This window comes from Ammospiza caudacuta, chromosome 12 (assembly GCF_027887145.1).
Source record: "Ammospiza caudacuta isolate bAmmCau1 chromosome 12, bAmmCau1.pri, whole genome shotgun sequence".
NCBI lineage: Eukaryota > Metazoa > Chordata > Aves > Passeriformes > Passerellidae > Ammospiza > Ammospiza caudacuta.
In genome coordinates this window covers 8,367,742-8,382,655 of record NC_080604.1, presented here as the reverse complement: position 1 = coordinate 8,382,655, position 14,914 = coordinate 8,367,742, and the positions used below count along the sequence as shown (strand labels likewise).

The window sequence follows — 14,914 nt, the reverse complement described above, 5'->3', positions numbered from 1 at the left end:
CACTGCAGACAGACAGACAGACAGATGGCAGTACAGACAGTGCATGCAGTGGAGCCGAGCAGCAGGCAGCTCTGTCACAGGGTGCATGCGCTGCTGCCCGGAGGCGTCTCAGCTGTTTCCGCTGTCATCCCCGGGTGCTGCCTAAGGAAAAAGTTTCTCCTCTGGGCAGGCTGCCCGGCCAGCCTGGAGGCTCCCGGCAGCTCTTGCAGGCAGCCCTGGGCAGCAGGAGCAGGTAGGACACAGCCTGTCCCCCTGTCCCCACTGCTGTCCTCAGCTGGGATGGCAGGGGCACAGCACACAGGGGCTGTCCGAGCCCCCTCCTGCCCAAATCAAAGCATTTCACTGCTCTTGAGAGCGACTGAGGGATGACATTTAGTGTCAGGTGGTGTGTGGTTGCATTGTTTCCCCTCTCGTATGTCCCTGGGGGCACAGAGCTGGCCGAGCCTTGGGGACACACTTGTGTGGACTGGGGGGTCCTGGTGAGGGGAGGTGGGGACACAGCTCCCCTGTGCTCCCCCTCAGCTCTGTGTCACTGGGCTCTTTCCACTCTGGGGTCCCTCAAGGGCTGAAGGGTGCTCAGAGGCTCTTCCACCCACCCTGAACACAGTGGCAGGATTGTGGGCAGAGGTCCCATCCCCTCCTCCAGCCCTGCTGTGGGCTGAAGGCACAGGGAAAGCAGGGCACAGCCCGCTGGACTTTCCCGGAAGGGCAGCATGGCATCTCTCACCTCTCCCTCTGCTGTCCCCAAGGATTTTTCTGGGGGATTAAGGCTGTGCTGACCGGTGACAGCAGGGGGGGCTCAGTCATGGCTTCCAAGCGCCAAGCTTCCTCCTCGAAGCAGCCAGACAGCAGGGAAAAGAAACCGAAAGTGGAAAAGGAGGACGACACCTGGAGCTCCACCTTGGCAACCCTGAAAACCTCTGCCAAGGAGAAGCCGCCCGCCACGATTGATGGGCGGTGCCCGCTGAGCTCAGCACCGGGTGCCCGGGTGAGAGCAGGGCTGGGCTGCTCAGAGGGGCAGGGGGGGAGGCTTGGGGCAGTCTCAGACCAGCCCCTGCCCTGCTGACACAGGGGCAGCCCCAATTTCCCTTGCAGACCCCGTGTGTTCCCACTGGGACATTTCTGCCCCCTCTCCTTCCCCGAACGCTCCCAGGTGCCAGCCCAGGCCATGTCACTCGCTGTAGGTCTATGAGGACTATGATTGCACCCTGAACCAGACCAACATCAGTGCCAACAACAACAAGTTCTACATCATCCAGCTCCTGGAGCACGATGGTGCCTACAGTGTCTGGAGCCGCTGGGGCCGCGTGGTGAGTCCCCCTGGGCATCGCTCATCCCCTGCACCTCAGCTGGCCCCACCCTGCCTTCAGAGCCCCAAAAACTGAGGGTGAGCCTGGTGGTGCCTGGTCCCAAAGCAAACACCCAAGTGTCCTGCTATAGCACTTTAATGGGGGACTTAAAGGACTTTTCCCCACACAACATAGCCTGCCTGTCTGGGGCATGTGGCACCTGTCCCTGCAGTGAATGTGAGTGTGAGAGCCCAGCAAGGAGTCCTGGGGTGTCTTCCTGAGCTGGTGGCTCAGCACATTCCTGCTCACTGCCCCACAGCATTGCTATCCCCTTGCTCCTGCCTGTCCGCTTCCACTGGCATGGGGCTGGTGGAGCAGGGATGCAGGGGAGCTCCTGACCGCTGCTCTCCACTGCCAGGGAGAGCCAGGCCAGTCCAAGCTCATGCCCTGTGCCTCCCTGGAGGCTGCCAAGAAGGACTTTGAGAAGAAGTTTCGGGAGAAGACCAAGAACAGCTGGGCAACAAGGGAGAACTTTGTTGCCCACTCAGGGAAGTACACGCTCATTGAGGTGCAGCCAGGGGCTGGGCAGGAGGTGGAGACTACACTCAGGGTGAGTACTGAGAGAGCTTGTCACCATGGTGGGATGGTCCTCATTGCACTCCTGGTGCACTGAACACCAGGACATCCAAGAGGCTCAGCAGGATGGGATGGGTTTTGAGGGCGGTCTGGGTGCTTGCTGAAGCAGCTTGCTGGCAGAGATTTGGGGCTAATGGGTTAAAATAGAGTACGAGGGCATCCTGAATGAGAAACACGGCCTTGTGGGTGGCCATGGAAGTGGAGGCAGCACCTGCTCATTGCTCTGCTGCCCCAGGACCGGGCTCTCCTCACAGAGTGGGCAGCCCTGGTGCTGTGCTCCCACAGCCTCCTGCAGGCCCACAGCTGATGTGGGTTGTCTGCAGGTGGATGCCGTGGATGGGGACAAGGTGTGCAAGCAGCGGGTGCTGCCCTGCACCTTGGACAGAGCCACGCAGGACCTGGTGTCCCTGATCTTCAGCAGTGACATGTTCCGGGATGCCATGCAGACCATGAACATCGGTAGGAGCTGGCGGCTGATGGGTGGCATGGGCTCTGTCGGGGGGTGCAGGTGGGGAGGTGAATGGAGCAGAGGTGCTGATGGGTTTTAGAGCACCCCCTCTGATATCCTGGCACCTGGTGGGACTGTGGACACCCCATGCTGGGTGCCCACACTTGCCCATGGTGATACTGGAGGTTCTTAGAGGTAGCTGCAGGGCGAGTGGGGTGGATGGGTTCACCTTGTCCTCCCCTGCAGATGTGAAGAAGATGCCTCTGGGGAAGCTGAGCAAGCAGCAGATAGCAAGGGGCTTTGAGGCACTGGAGGAGCTGGAGGCAGCTCTGAGGGAGCAGCCCCCCCAGGCCACCCGCCTGGAGGAACTCTCCTCACGCTTCTACACCATCGTCCCACACAACTTTGGGCGGGCACGGCCACCCACCATCAACTCCCCTGAGCTGCTGCGTGCCAAGAAGGACATGCTGCTGGTGAGGTGCCAAGCACACGGTGCCTGGCATCCCTCCCTGGTGGGGCAGGAGCTGCTGGCAGGAGGCTGGGCTTGCCCTGGTTCTCTGGTACAGTGCCCAGCACTGGTGCTGAGGATGTCCCTGTTCTGTCCCTGCCAGGTGCTGGCTGACATTGAGCTTGCACAGAGCCTGCAGGCTCAGAAAGAGAAGGAGGAGGAGGAGAAAGAAGTTGCCCATCCACTGGATCAGGATTATGCCCTGCTGTGTTGCCAGCTCTCCCTGCTTGACCCGGCCTCCCGGGAATACCAGGTGCTGCTTGTGCCACAGTGTCCCATAATCGGAAACAATTATGTCAGGCCTGTGGGCACCCCAAAGGCTTCTACAGTCCCAGGGGGATCGTGGGCATTGCTGAGATGGCTGCCTGGAATGACACAGCTTTTTTGCCTCCCCCTTGGCAGCTGATCCAGACCTATGTGATGCAGACTGGGCACAAACTCCACATCCTCAACATCTGGCAGGTGGCCCGAGATGGCGAGGTGAGGAGGAGGTGAACCTCCCATGTCACAGTGGGGAAGCCATGGCTGCACCCCAGGATTGCTTTAGGGCTTCTCCACCCAGGAGGGCATTCAGCCCAGCTGGCCAGGGCTGAACAGGCACCCACTCTCCTGCCCCTCCAGCCGGGTGCTGGGGCTGGACTGGGGAGGTGGGTGGCAATCCTCCACCCCTGGGCCCCATGTGTCCATCTGTGGACAGCCTTTATGTCTGATCTCTGTAGGATGAGCGTTTCAAGGCCCACGAGCTGCTGGAGCACCGGCGGCTGCTGTGGCACGGCACGAGTGTGGCGGTGGTGGCGGCCATCCTGAGGAGCGGGCTGCGCATCATGCCCCACTCCGGCGGCCGGGTGGGCAGGGGCATCTACTTTGCCTCTGAGAACAGCAAGTCAGCCAGCTATGGTGAGAGTCCTGCCACGGGCTGGGCTGCCTGTGATGCCCACAGGGTCTGTGTGAGCCTGGCTGCCCTTGCATACCCCCTGCCAGGCAGCTGTGGGCTTGCCGAGCCCCTTCCCTGCCATGGTGATTGGTCCCGGTGCTCCAGCGTGGCCCGGGCACAACCAGATGGGAGTGCCAGGAATGGTGATATCATTCCCTTTTCTCCCATGGCAGTGGGCCGTACATCTAAGAATGTTGGCATCATGTTCCTGTCGGAGGTGGCCCTGGGCAAGCCCTACCGCATCACCAGCGACGACCCCACGCTGCGTGAGCCACCTGCTGGCTATGACAGTGTCCTGGCCTGTGGCCGCACAGAGCCGGGTGAGCTGCGGGCAGCAGGGCTGTGGCAGCTCTGGGGTTGTGCTGCACACAGGGCGGGGGGAGAGGCCAGATCTCAGGTTTCACGTAGTGCTGGGGTGCCTCTGGCCCAGATCCTGCACAGGACGAGGAGATGCTGCTGGATGGCAAGAAGGTGCTCGTGTGCCAGGGCAAGCCCATCCCCATGCCCACCTACAAGGACTCCTCCTTCAGCCAGAGCGAGTACCTCATCTACAAGGAGAGCCAGTGCCGGCTCCGCTACCTTGTGCAGCTCCGCTTCTGAGGGTGCCTGGGAGCACCCTGGCCCTGGCCCAGCGCCAGGAGGTCGCACCCACCAGCCCAGAGCACAGTGATCTGGATTTCCTGGCCACCCCACCGGGGACTTGGCAAGGGACAGGCTGGCATGGGCACTGAGCTTGCTTTGACTGTCAATAAAAGCACTGTGCCTTGCACCGGGTGCTGCTCTCACTTTCCTGCCCAGCAAGGCGGGTGTGCTGGAGGGAGGGGTGTCTGTGGGTCCCTGAAGGGATGGCATGGGTGGCTCTTGAGGGGCTGAAGCCTTCAGATGAAAGCTGCTGTTTTTAAGAGCCAGCTGCTCTCATCACCTTAGCAAGGCACACGGCTCATGCCCACCCTGTGGCATCAGAGCTACAGAGGATGAACAAGATCTGCTGCCCTGCCTGGGCATGGAGGAATTCATCCTGCCCTCCCTCTAGTGCTGTGCCTCATGCCATGCCTGCTGTCCTGCCCCAGGCTGGCACCCATGCCAAGCCCCTCTCTGTGCTCACGTGTGTCCCTTGAACACATGTCCAGGTGCCCAGGCTGCCAGGGAAGAGCAACTCCCAGCTGTGTCACCCTGATGCCCCTGTTTATCAGTCACCCTGTGGTACCCTGTGCCAGTGGAGATGATTTGCTGCAGACCTGCCTGTAAGCTCTGTCCCCTGAGCCCAAGGAAGGGCTGAGGTGTTCCTGTGGAAGGACCAGGCCTGGTGCAGTGGGGGGCCATTCTGGGGGGCACAGGGCTCAGGAACCCTGATTCCCCCTTCCTGAGCCCCTGCCGGCTGCTAGGACCCAGCAGCTGTGCTCGTGGGACTGCCACGGGTGCAGGCAGTGCAGGCAGTGCCGGGAGTGACAGCTGGTGCCATCCGCAGCTGGCGGGCTGCAGGCAAACAGGATGACGAGCGGTGACGGGAGCGGGGTCGGGCGAGCGTGGCCTCACACAGGGCCGGCAGCCCCGCTCTGCTGCGGGAGCAACAGAACCAGCAACAGCAGCAAGCAGGATCCCCAGAGGAGAGGAGCATTGCCCATCTCCCCAGGAGAAAAGGTGCGCTGAATCCCACCCACCCTGGGGGCCCCTGTGGCCAGAGCGAGAGGGTTGGGACAGGTGAGTTGTGCTGTCCCACCTCAGGACATACTGGTGCCATTGGAGAGGGGGGATGGGGTCCCTGGCAGGGTTGGGGACAGCCTAGGTGGCAGCTTTGGGAGAGCCAGGGTGATATGACTTCACTGGCTACCTCTCCCTCCTCCAGCACCTGGGAAGTGTGCTGGTTGTCTCTGTGCTTCTCTGTGGCTCTTCTCCATTTTGGTTCGTTCCCTTCACACCTGGCTCCTGATCCCAACAGGCAAGGAGAAGGTAGCAGTCATGGTTGTGGTGGGGTTACCCTCTCTGGGACACAGGAGAAGAGCCCTTGCTGCCCGGGCACCAGAGCTGCTGGCTTAGCCCTGGAGGGGGATGCCGAGTTGGACGGGGTCAAACACCACGGACAGCCTAGAGCTGCTCTCCATCCCCGAGCACTCCATTGGCCAGGAGGTGGTGGGCCTCTTCTGCATGATCCTGCTCACCCTCACCGCCCTGGTGGCCAACATCGTGGTTTTGGTCATCATCCTCAAAACGCCCCTTTTCAGGAAGTTCATCTTTGTCTGCCACCTCTGCGTGGTCAATCTCCTCTCAGCCATTTTCCTCATGCCCCTGGGGATCATCTCCAGCTCCTCCTATTTCAACTGGGTTATCTACAGCATTGCTGAGTGCAAGGCCGTGATATTCCTGAACATCTGCTTCATCAGTGCCTCCATTCTCACCATCTGCATCATCAGCGTGGAGCGGTACTACTACATCATCCACCCCCTGAGGTATGAGGTCAAGATGACCATCAGGCTGGCGGTGGCTGGAGTGGTTTTCGTTTGGGTCAAGTCTGTTCTCATCACTGTCTTGGCACTAGTGGCATGGCCTCATGGCAACGGGGCCACCAGTGCCAGCCGCTGCACGGTGTACTGGAGCCCCGGGGCCCACAAGAAGGTTTTTGTGATCCTCTTCAGCATCACCTGCTTTATTCTGCCCACCATCATTATCCTCGCTGTCTACTCCAGCATCTACCGCGTGGCCCGGACTGCGTCCCTGCAGCAGGCACCCGTGCCAGCACAGGCAGTGGCACCCAGACACCGATGTGACTCCATCGCCAGCCAGGTGACCATCCTCACTGCCTGGATCCTGATGCTGCCCAGGCTGATCCCAGATCGCCTTCTGGGAAGCAACAAGGCCATCCTCACCTTGGTGCTTATTGTGGGACAGTTCTTGTGCTGCTGGCTGCCTTTCTTTGCTTTCCACTTGCACTCCTCTGTCCCTCTTGCCACTGTGGGTGGTGGGCACGGGGAGATGGTGGTCACCTGGATTGCCTACTCCTCCTTTGCTGTTAATCCTTTCTTCTACGGGTTGCTGAACCGTCAAATCCGCGAGGAGCTGGCCCGGCTGCGGCGCAGCTGTCTCAACCATCCACTTGGTCAGGAGCTCTGTCTTACCATCTCAGAGGCTTCTGTGCAGGAAAACTTCTTGCAGTTCCTCCAGAGAGCAACTTGCACACTGGAGATGCACACCAGCTGCATCAGCCCCAGCCCCAGGAACAGGCTGGACCAGACCACAACAAGCTTCCCCACCCCAAGTCAAGTTCCTGGGGAAGAGAGCAGCTGAGAGGCAGGATCTGTCCCAGTGTGCTGGGCAGGAGACCTGCCAGGGACCCATGAGCGCTGCTTGGACCCAATCTCTTGGATTTGGAGGAGTCCTTGTGCAGGTTTTGCCTCTACTCTGAGCTTATGTTGAAAGATGTTTTCTCTGCTGGGAGAAGGTAGCAGATCTGAGGAAGTCATATCTCTCTTCTGCAGGCTGGAATTGTCTCTGGCTCCAGCACAGCCCAGTTCCAGAGATGGGCTCTCCTCAAGACATGGGGTGCCAGGGGGCTCCTGCACAGGGGCAGGGGATGGGACACCTCCATCTCCATCTCCATTGCCTGGGTGGGAGCATGCCTGGCCGACAGGAAGGGCCAATGTCCCCTGATCCAGGGGCAACATTCCAGCTAATGCCACTAATACCAGTAACACCAGGGCCCAGCCCCTGCTGAGCCTGGATGGATGGCAGACACAGAGACTTCCATCCTTGGCTGTTTAACCCAAAACTAATGTCTGTGTGGAGGAGATTCTGCTCCCTGTGATCAGTGGATCGGGGGACACACCCACAGGGCTGGCTCTGGCTGTGTCACTGTTTGTCCTGCTGGCATGGCAGCATGCAATGGCCACGCCTGGCCATGCCCTCTGTCCCTCTCAGCTGGCAGGGATCACCCCCCTGGGGGGGAACTGGCTGTCTGGGGGTCCATACCAGGCTGTTTATGGACACAGCTGCCCAGTTTGAGGCCTGGTCAGCAGTGCCACGTGCCAACTTGGGCTGCCAGCCAAGGGCACGCTGGGTTGGACTTGGTGACACAGGGTGGTGGGGGGTGGCTGTGTGGGCTGCCCCAGGGCAGCAGCAGCCAGAGGGGATCAGGACCTGCTGTTCCTCTTCAGTCTCATTGCTTTTGAAGGGCCTGGGGACTCTCATAGGGTCCCCGCTGCTGGAAGGGGGACTGGACCCTTTTGGGGAACGCTGCAGGGGTACATCACCCTCTGCCTGCCCACAAAGGTCCCAGGGATGGTGTTGGCATGGTGGGTTGGAGATGTCCTACTCCAGAAGTAACTGAAGGCCTGAGGGAAAACTGCCCTATGGCCTCCCTGTGGCAGGGAGGGGCTCCAGGAAGACCCCCACAGAGAGATGGGGCTGAAGGCCAGCATCCTCCCCTAGACACAGGGATGTCTTTCCATCCACCACCCAAGTACCCAGGATCTGGGGCCACCTCTGCTCTGGGGGAAGTCTCCACCCAGGGTAGGGAATATTATTATTATTATTATTATTATTATTATTATTATTATTATTATTATTATTATTGTAATTTTCTTGTAAATTTTATCTTTTTATTAAACCATTGATAAGTTACAAAGGAGGAAAAAATATAGACTCATATATATACAGCATTTCCAAGCCAGCAGGGACTGGCTCTTGGATGGGGTTGGCCCAGGGTGGCCCAGGGAGGGCCCCCCACCAGAGCCAGTGGAAGTGGGACTCCTGGAGAGGCCAGGCAGCCCTCATCCAGTGGGACCTGGCTTTGGGGTGCCAGATGGAGTGTGGGCATGAGCAGGATGGCCGGGGAGGCAGGGTGAGGAGCAGGAAGTAGGGGTCCCACACCAGCACAGGGCACTGGGAGAAGGGACCCTAGGCCAGCAGGGACAGCCCCTCCACCCAATACTGGGACACATGGTCTCGGTGCAGAAAATCAGGGAGGGGGGCACAGAGCTTCTGGGATGGACAGCAGGCAACAAAACTGCCCCTTCCTCCAGCAGGCATCACCACCAGGAAGACCCTTCCCTTCCCTGGGGTGGGAGACATGGGGCACCTGGCAGAGGCTGAGATCAGGGTGGGTGGCAGGAAGGTGTCCCTGCTACTGAGTAGCACCCTGTACCCCCTGGCCCAGCCACCAGTGGGGTTCAGTAGGGCGAGAACTTCTGCCGGTCAGCTTTCTTGGTGCCGTTGGCCGCCGAGATCTTGGTCGTGTAGGTGGTGGTGCCACCATTGGGACCTGCCACGGAGGAGGGGGACAGTGCCAGGAAGGACACGGGCTTGAGGCCGATGAAGTTGGAGAGGGAGATGGCGTAGGGGGTGCCCAGCAGGGCCGGGGGCGCTGGGGCCACGGCGGGGAGAGCCGCACCGGAGCCTGGGCCGAGGGGCTGCGAGAAGCCCATGCCAAGGTCCATGGAGCCAGGGCCTGGTGACACCTGGGAGGTAGATTTAGCAGTCTCTAAGCTGGGGAAGAAAGAGAGAAGGATGATGGTGAGTACCATGGTGACAGAGTTGTTCTCCCACCACAAGGTTGGGTTGCAGGAGCTGCGCACCCCATCCCTTCTGGCACAATTATCCATGGCACATCCTGGGTTAAAAAACTGGGCCTCAGATATGGTGGGTCACGGGTCCTGCACCTGCCACCTCAGGATCTCAAAGCACCACCCAGCTCATTCTTCCTGAGGATGCTGTGGATCCTCCCAAAGCTGCCTTGGCGTGATGGTGAAGAGCCACTCCTCACTAGCACCCAGCATGAGTCCCCCCAGGGTGGCACCTACCAGGCTGTGATGAGGTACTGAGCCAGGGTGATGCTGACAGGGGTCCCTGTGATGGTCACGTGCCGCTCACTGGAGCCCTCGGTCTGGTTGCCAATCTTGATGTGGGCACCTGACATCTGCCTGATCTCGCTGATCTTGCTGCCGTGCCGGCCGATGATGCAGCCGATGAGCTGAAAGGGCAGGGATGGCATGGGCTGAGCCAGGAGCAGCCAGGGCAGATTGCCAAGCAGGGAGCTCCAAGGGGCTCACCCAGACACCACCTACACCTCAGGGGTGAAACTGTGGAAGGCACTAGGAGGGCAGGACACTGCTTTCCTTGAGCAAACCCTGCTTTTTGGTCTCACCTAAGACCCTCTTGCGGGCATTGTGCCACATGCCAAGGCCTTTCCTTGGCAAACTCTTCCCCCTGTCCTGTGTTTCAGTTTCCCCTTTCTTCTGCCCCAGCTACTCCCTCCTGCTCCTAAGCTCTGGCAGAGCCTCCACTGTGTGCATCAGTGGGTGCTGGCCTCTGCAAAGTGCCACATAGGTGGGGACAAGCTGTGGTCCCCCTCGTCATTCCCAGATCAATACATACGTCATTGGGCACCAGGAACTCCTGGGAGCTGCTCTGGGAGCTGGCATCCAGACCTGGAGAGAGAGACAGGGATTTCAGCAATGAAGGGGCAGCTCTCCAGTAGCTCTGCGCCCTTACCCCAGCCCCATACTGGGATGGTGAGTGGCCCTGAGGACAAACCTGGAGGATTGCTGGGGAGAGGAAAGGAAGACAGGACATAGACACAAGGCATAATTTGGTGCTGGTGCTCTCGCACTGCAGGCCTGGGGAGCACTGGTGGGTGCAGTGACCCCAGGAAAACAATGACAAGGTTGTGCTGGAGGGGCAGGCAGACATGCTGGGGGGGCTGGGAAGGGTGCAGAGGAGGGAAACCCCTTCATCAGGGCCAGGTGTCAGGGAGGATCAGGAGGGGCACACCCAGCCTCAGGGGAGCATGGGAGATGCTCACCTGGCACCATGGTGGGTGCATGGCCCAGGGGGGCGAAGGGAAGCGCATGCCCTGACAGCTGCTGCAGCTTCGTCACCTGCCCAGACAGTGCCAAGAGGAGGAAGGTGGTGTTAGGGGTGATGGCAGAGTCAGCTGTGCCCCAGTGCCTTCCAAGGCAGGCATTCCCAGCAGTACCCATCCTGGTGGGCACAGACCCCATTGCCTCATGGACAGACTCACCTCTGCAGGAGAGACCCCGCTGTACTGGCCCTGCATGGAGAAGCCCTGGGGAGAGCAAAAAAGACCATCAGTGGGGAGTCAGGTGAGGACCATTGCCTCAGGTCACTCCCCCCTGGGGCAGAGAGACTACCCTGAGCCCACCAGAGGCTGCCCTCCTGGCCACCTCATGCCCTCGGAGATGCTGTGGCTTCTTACCTGATTGGCAGAGAGCAGGATGGTGCCCAGGGACAGACCAGGGTGGTAGGGTATGGTGGCCCCCTTCGGAGGCGACTGGAGACAGAAGGAAGGAGGTGGAGGAGATGAGAGATGAAGCTGAATGCCCCTGTAGCCCAAGGATCCTCTGCCCCCTTATGCCCCCAGCAAGCTGGGCACAGCCCCCAGCACTACAAAGGCAGAGTGCTCCTATGGGTTTCCACACAGGGGAACCCTGGTGTTTGGGTCCAGATGGGCATGGGAAGCCTTGGGAAGGGAGAGGTGGGTAGCAGATGCCCCCTGGGCTGGGCAGGGGGCTTGGCAGGTACCTCCAGGATGACAGCGCAGATCTGCCTCACGCACTGGATGATGGTGTCCGGCACCCCCGAGACCGTGACAGCCCGTTCAGTGGAGTTGGGCAGCAAGTCACCAGCCACCTGCACCTGTGCCCCTGTGCTCTGCAGGAAGCAGAGAGATGCCGGCATTCCCCAACAGCTCCCTGCCAGGGCTCAGCACCTCACACCACCCCTGTCCCCTTCCTGAGCCCCCAGGGCCCATTGCGGGACCTGCAGAGCGATGCTCCCTCTCCTGCATCACCTCCCTCAGCCCCTGTGGGACCGTGTCAGCCCCTACATCCAGGGCTCTGTGCCCCCAGGGCTCTGTGCCCTCCAGGCTCCCCTCAGGCTCACCTCTCGGATCTCCCGGATCTTGGCTCCCGCCTTGCCGATGAGGGAGCCGCACTGGCTGGCGGGGATGACAAGGCGCAGGGTCACCGGGGCTCTGCCTGCTGACACCCCATCGCCCCCTGCTCCCAGGTCCTGTGAGGGATGTGGGATGCAGCGTCAGACCCCAGGATCCCACAGGTGTGGGGGCACCTGGTGGGGATTTAGGAGGGCTCTCTACCTCCTCCAGCTTGAAGGCGATCATGGAGACAGCGCGGAAGACGGCGTCGGTGGAGCCGGTGATGGTGGTGATGCGCTCGGGGCAGGACCCTTCCGAGATAGTGATGCGTGCAGTGCTCTGGGGACAGTGTCACACCCCGTTAGGGATGTCACAAGCCCTGTGCTTCAGGACTTCCCCCAGGGATAGCCTCACAGGAGGATACGGATGCCTTCCCACCTACCCCAGGCAGCCTTCCCTGGGGTGCTGCTTTGTTTTCCCCACCTGGGATTTAGGGGGGCAGGCACGTGCGAGCTGGCAGGTACAGGCATGACAGGCAGCAGGACCTGGCAGCCCACCAGCACGCCCTTACCTGCTCTCGTATCCTCTTAACAGTCTCTCCTTTCTGCAGATAAAGGAACAGAGTGGGTGGTCAGGTCCAGGGGGGCCAAGTGCTGGCAACACACCGGACCCCAAATCTTACCTTGCCAATGATGCTGCCGATCTCCTGAAAAGGCAGAGAAGAGTGGAACTGTCAAGAGGTGGCTCCCTGCATGCCACATACCTCCTTTGCCCACAGCCTGGCAACAGGCAGACTCAGCCCCAGAGACACTGGTGACTTAACTAGTGACACTGGGGCATGGGAATGTGCCCCTCCCTGGCTTAGGATGGGGAGAGAAATCCTTCTGGGAATGCTATTCCTAGGGGAGACTGGGAGCATGGGAAGAAAACAGGGCACAGAAAACAGGGCCTGGTGAGGAGCTGGAGCTCCAGCTGGCCCCTCAGCCCAGGTATCGCTGTCCCCTCAGTGGCACTGAGCCCCCTGCCATTACCTTGCCGTGCATGAGCATGCGGAGGGTCAGGGTGATGCTGAGCTCTGTCTCCTCGGGACTGCCACCCACGCCACTGGCTCCGTCCGGCGATGCCATGGCGGGAGGGCGAGATGAGCCTGTGGGACACGGTGGTCTTCAGAAAGGGGACATGCCCCAGCTAACCCCCCACCCCCAGATTGCAGCTTGAATATCCTATGGCTGGGGAATGGCAAACTGAGGCAGGGGCAGCACTGTGCCCTCCTCTGGCAGGCAAGGCTCACATGGCCCCATGGCACCCCACAGGCACCCTTTATCCCCAAAAGGGACCCACTGCTATGTGCGTGCTTGAGTTGCACAAAGTCAGAACTGGATGGATACAGGGGGATGAGGCAAGGCGTGTGGAGCGTGGCTGTGGGATAGGGTTCTGTCTGCCAATGCAAACAGTAGGGAGAACAGAGGTGGCCTGGGTGGTCTCACAAGCTATGCAAGCCACCTTCTTTCTCCTCCTCCCTTCCCCGTGTCCATGCACAAAGTCCCAGGGGACACTGAGGCAAGCTCCTAGATGGGGACCACCCCAACCAAAGCACAGCATGATGCCTGCTGACTGACGCGGCTGCACCGTGTCCCATCCTGGAGCTCCCCAGGGCCCCCGGACCGTGTGCCCGGGCGGCCGTGGGCGGCCGGGGCCCGGTAGCCGGACAATCAGTGTGTGTGCAGGCCCGGGTGGGCGGCTGCGGCACCGCTGGCTCCCGGCGGGCTGGGCGATGCCAAGCAGCTTTGAAACAAAGCACCCGTGTTGAGGCTGGGGCCGCGGCCGCGGGCATGGCGGGGGGGGCGGCTATTTTAGGTGCTGGCAGGACTCGTCACCGCTACAGCACATCTCCTGCATCAGGGGAACGGGGGGTCGCAGCCCCCAAGCGCCGTGCCCGCACCCCCGGAGGGGTTTGAACACCCAGTTTGCACCCCCCGTTACCGCGGGCTGGGGAAAGGTGGAGACACTGGAGAGGGGGAATATTGCCGATCCTGGTGCAGGGAGCCCGGAGTGGGGCGGAGGGGGAGGCAGGGATGCACCCTGCCCGCGGCAGCCGGAGAGGTGTGGGGTGCCGGCAGGGACAGCGAGGGTCCCCATTCCCCTGGGATGAATGGCAGCAGGAGCCCGCCAGGGACAAAGACCGCGCCGCGGGAAGAGGGATGAGGCCGGCGATGGGACAGGGGAACGCAGCAGGGCCACGGGTGTCCCCCCCGCTGCCACAGACAACGCCTGGGGGGTCTGCGGGCAGGGGGCTCTCCCCCAGGTGAGGCAGGCTGGCAGAGACGCCAAAGGCCCCGGTGATGGGCACAGGCCACCTGCCACGGCTGGCACTGGGACAGCCACCAAGCTGGGCACCGCCCGTCCTTCGGGGCACCTTCGGGTGACAAAGGGAGGGGGGACGACAGGAGGAAGCCCCCACCCCGTCCCTGGGGAAACCTCTCAGTTCTCGCCCTCCCGGCTGCCCCAAGCCCCCTGGTCCCCGCGGGAGTGGGGCCGGGCGGGTACCTTTGTGTGCGCCTCGTCCCTCCGCCGCCGGCCGCCCCTCTCAGTGCCACATTGTCCTCGGCGGCGCCCAGTGACACCCGGGGCAGGAACAATGAGCCGCTTGACAGGCCAGGGCCAAGCTGGCAGCCCCGGCCCCCACCCCGGTCCACGCCGGGGCCCCCCTCGCTCTTCCCCTCTCCCACATCCCTCCCTCCGGGATCCTATTACAGCGGATAAGAGACACTAAAAGGAACAATGCACCCTGGGTAAGGCCATCTGCCACCGCTGGGGACATTCCTGGCCCCCCCGGCCCCCCTCCCTTTGGCTCACACATCGCCCCTCTTTGTAATTGCGTGGTTTTTTTCCTGGAAGCCGATCAGCTGGCAGGGCTCGAGGGCTCAAGGACACCGGGGCGGGCAGGGATGGGGCAGCTGGCACCCCAAGGCCCGCTGGCACCCCGGGCTGCTGCTGCGGGGTGGTGCCTGCAGGGGCAGGAGGCACCCGTGAATGGGGGGGTCAGGACAGCAACAGGGGAGCTGAGCCATCTGGGGGGCCAGGGATGCTCCATACAGGGGCGCTGCCAGACTGCCAGGGCAGAGACCAGCTCCTGCACCCCTGGCACTGCCTTGTGTCCCACACACGGGCATCCTGCACCCACAGAAAAGTGCCCCCCCGCCCCTTACCTCCC

At 61.4% G+C, this 14,914-nt stretch overlaps 3 protein-coding genes across 3 annotated transcripts; 2 read left to right on the top strand and 1 right to left on the bottom strand.

Moving 5' to 3' along the window:
- The first annotated feature begins 805 nt into the window (after positions 1 to 805).
- Positions 806 to 4,484, top strand: PARP3 (poly(ADP-ribose) polymerase family member 3). The gene is made up of 10 exons (XM_058813030.1): positions 806 to 988; positions 1,185 to 1,310; positions 1,708 to 1,899; positions 2,249 to 2,384; positions 2,620 to 2,846; positions 2,985 to 3,134; positions 3,284 to 3,361; positions 3,601 to 3,778; positions 3,989 to 4,135; positions 4,246 to 4,484. Exons 1-10 carry the CDS (start codon positions 806 to 808, stop codon positions 4,413 to 4,415), a joined length of 1,587 nt encoding a protein of 528 aa, XP_058669013.1. The 3' UTR covers positions 4,416 to 4,484.
- Positions 4,485 to 5,394: 910 nt separating this feature from the next.
- Positions 5,395 to 7,097, top strand: LOC131563230 (probable G-protein coupled receptor). Its single transcript, XM_058813172.1, has 2 exons — positions 5,395 to 5,516; positions 5,755 to 7,097. The coding sequence occupies exon 2, from the start codon at positions 5,865 to 5,867 to the stop codon at positions 7,095 to 7,097; it is 1,233 nt and encodes a 410-aa protein (XP_058669155.1). The 5' UTR covers positions 5,395 to 5,516; positions 5,755 to 5,864.
- A 1,359-nt stretch (positions 7,098 to 8,456) lies between these two features.
- Positions 8,457 to 14,320, bottom strand: PCBP4 (poly(rC) binding protein 4). The gene is made up of 13 exons (XM_058812867.1): positions 14,248 to 14,320; positions 12,732 to 12,847; positions 12,383 to 12,406; positions 12,272 to 12,304; positions 11,923 to 12,039; positions 11,709 to 11,837; positions 11,349 to 11,477; positions 11,023 to 11,097; positions 10,828 to 10,872; positions 10,609 to 10,684; positions 10,182 to 10,234; positions 9,608 to 9,777; positions 8,457 to 9,293 (listed from the first exon to the last, which is right to left on the bottom strand). The coding sequence occupies exons 2-13, from the start codon at positions 12,825 to 12,827 to the stop codon at positions 8,978 to 8,980; spliced, it is 1,263 nt and encodes a 420-aa protein (XP_058668850.1). The 5' UTR covers positions 12,828 to 12,847; positions 14,248 to 14,320; the 3' UTR covers positions 8,457 to 8,977.
- Between the last annotated feature and the right edge of the window lie 594 nt (positions 14,321 to 14,914).

What these genes read in the sequence shown, in the direction of transcription:
- LOC131563230 (XM_058813172.1), top strand. Translation starts at nt 5,865, where the DNA reads ATGCCGAGTTGGACGGGGTCAAACACCACGGACAGCCTAGAGCTGCTC.
- PCBP4 (XM_058812867.1), bottom strand. Translation starts at nt 12,827, where the DNA reads ATGGCATCGCCGGACGGAGCCAGTGGCGTGGGTGGCAGTCCCGAGGAG. An exon ending in GCATGCTCATGCACGGCAAG is followed by an intron (nt 12,407 to 12,731) that starts GTAATGGCAGGG and finishes CTGCCTTTTCAG; the next exon opens with GAGATCGGCAGCATCATTGG. An exon ending in AGATCCGGGAGATCCGAGAG is followed by an intron (nt 11,478 to 11,708) that starts GTGAGCCTGAGG and finishes TGCTTCCTGCAG; the next exon opens with AGCACAGGGGCACAGGTGCA.
- PARP3 (XM_058813030.1), top strand. Translation starts at nt 806, where the DNA reads ATGGCTTCCAAGCGCCAAGCTTCCTCCTCGAAGCAGCCAGACAGCAGG. An exon ending in AGGTGGAGACTACACTCAGG is followed by an intron (nt 1,900 to 2,248) that starts GTGAGTACTGAG and finishes GGTTGTCTGCAG; the next exon opens with GTGGATGCCGTGGATGGGGA. An exon ending in CAGCAAGTCAGCCAGCTATG is followed by an intron (nt 3,779 to 3,988) that starts GTGAGAGTCCTG and finishes CTCCCATGGCAG; the next exon opens with TGGGCCGTACATCTAAGAAT.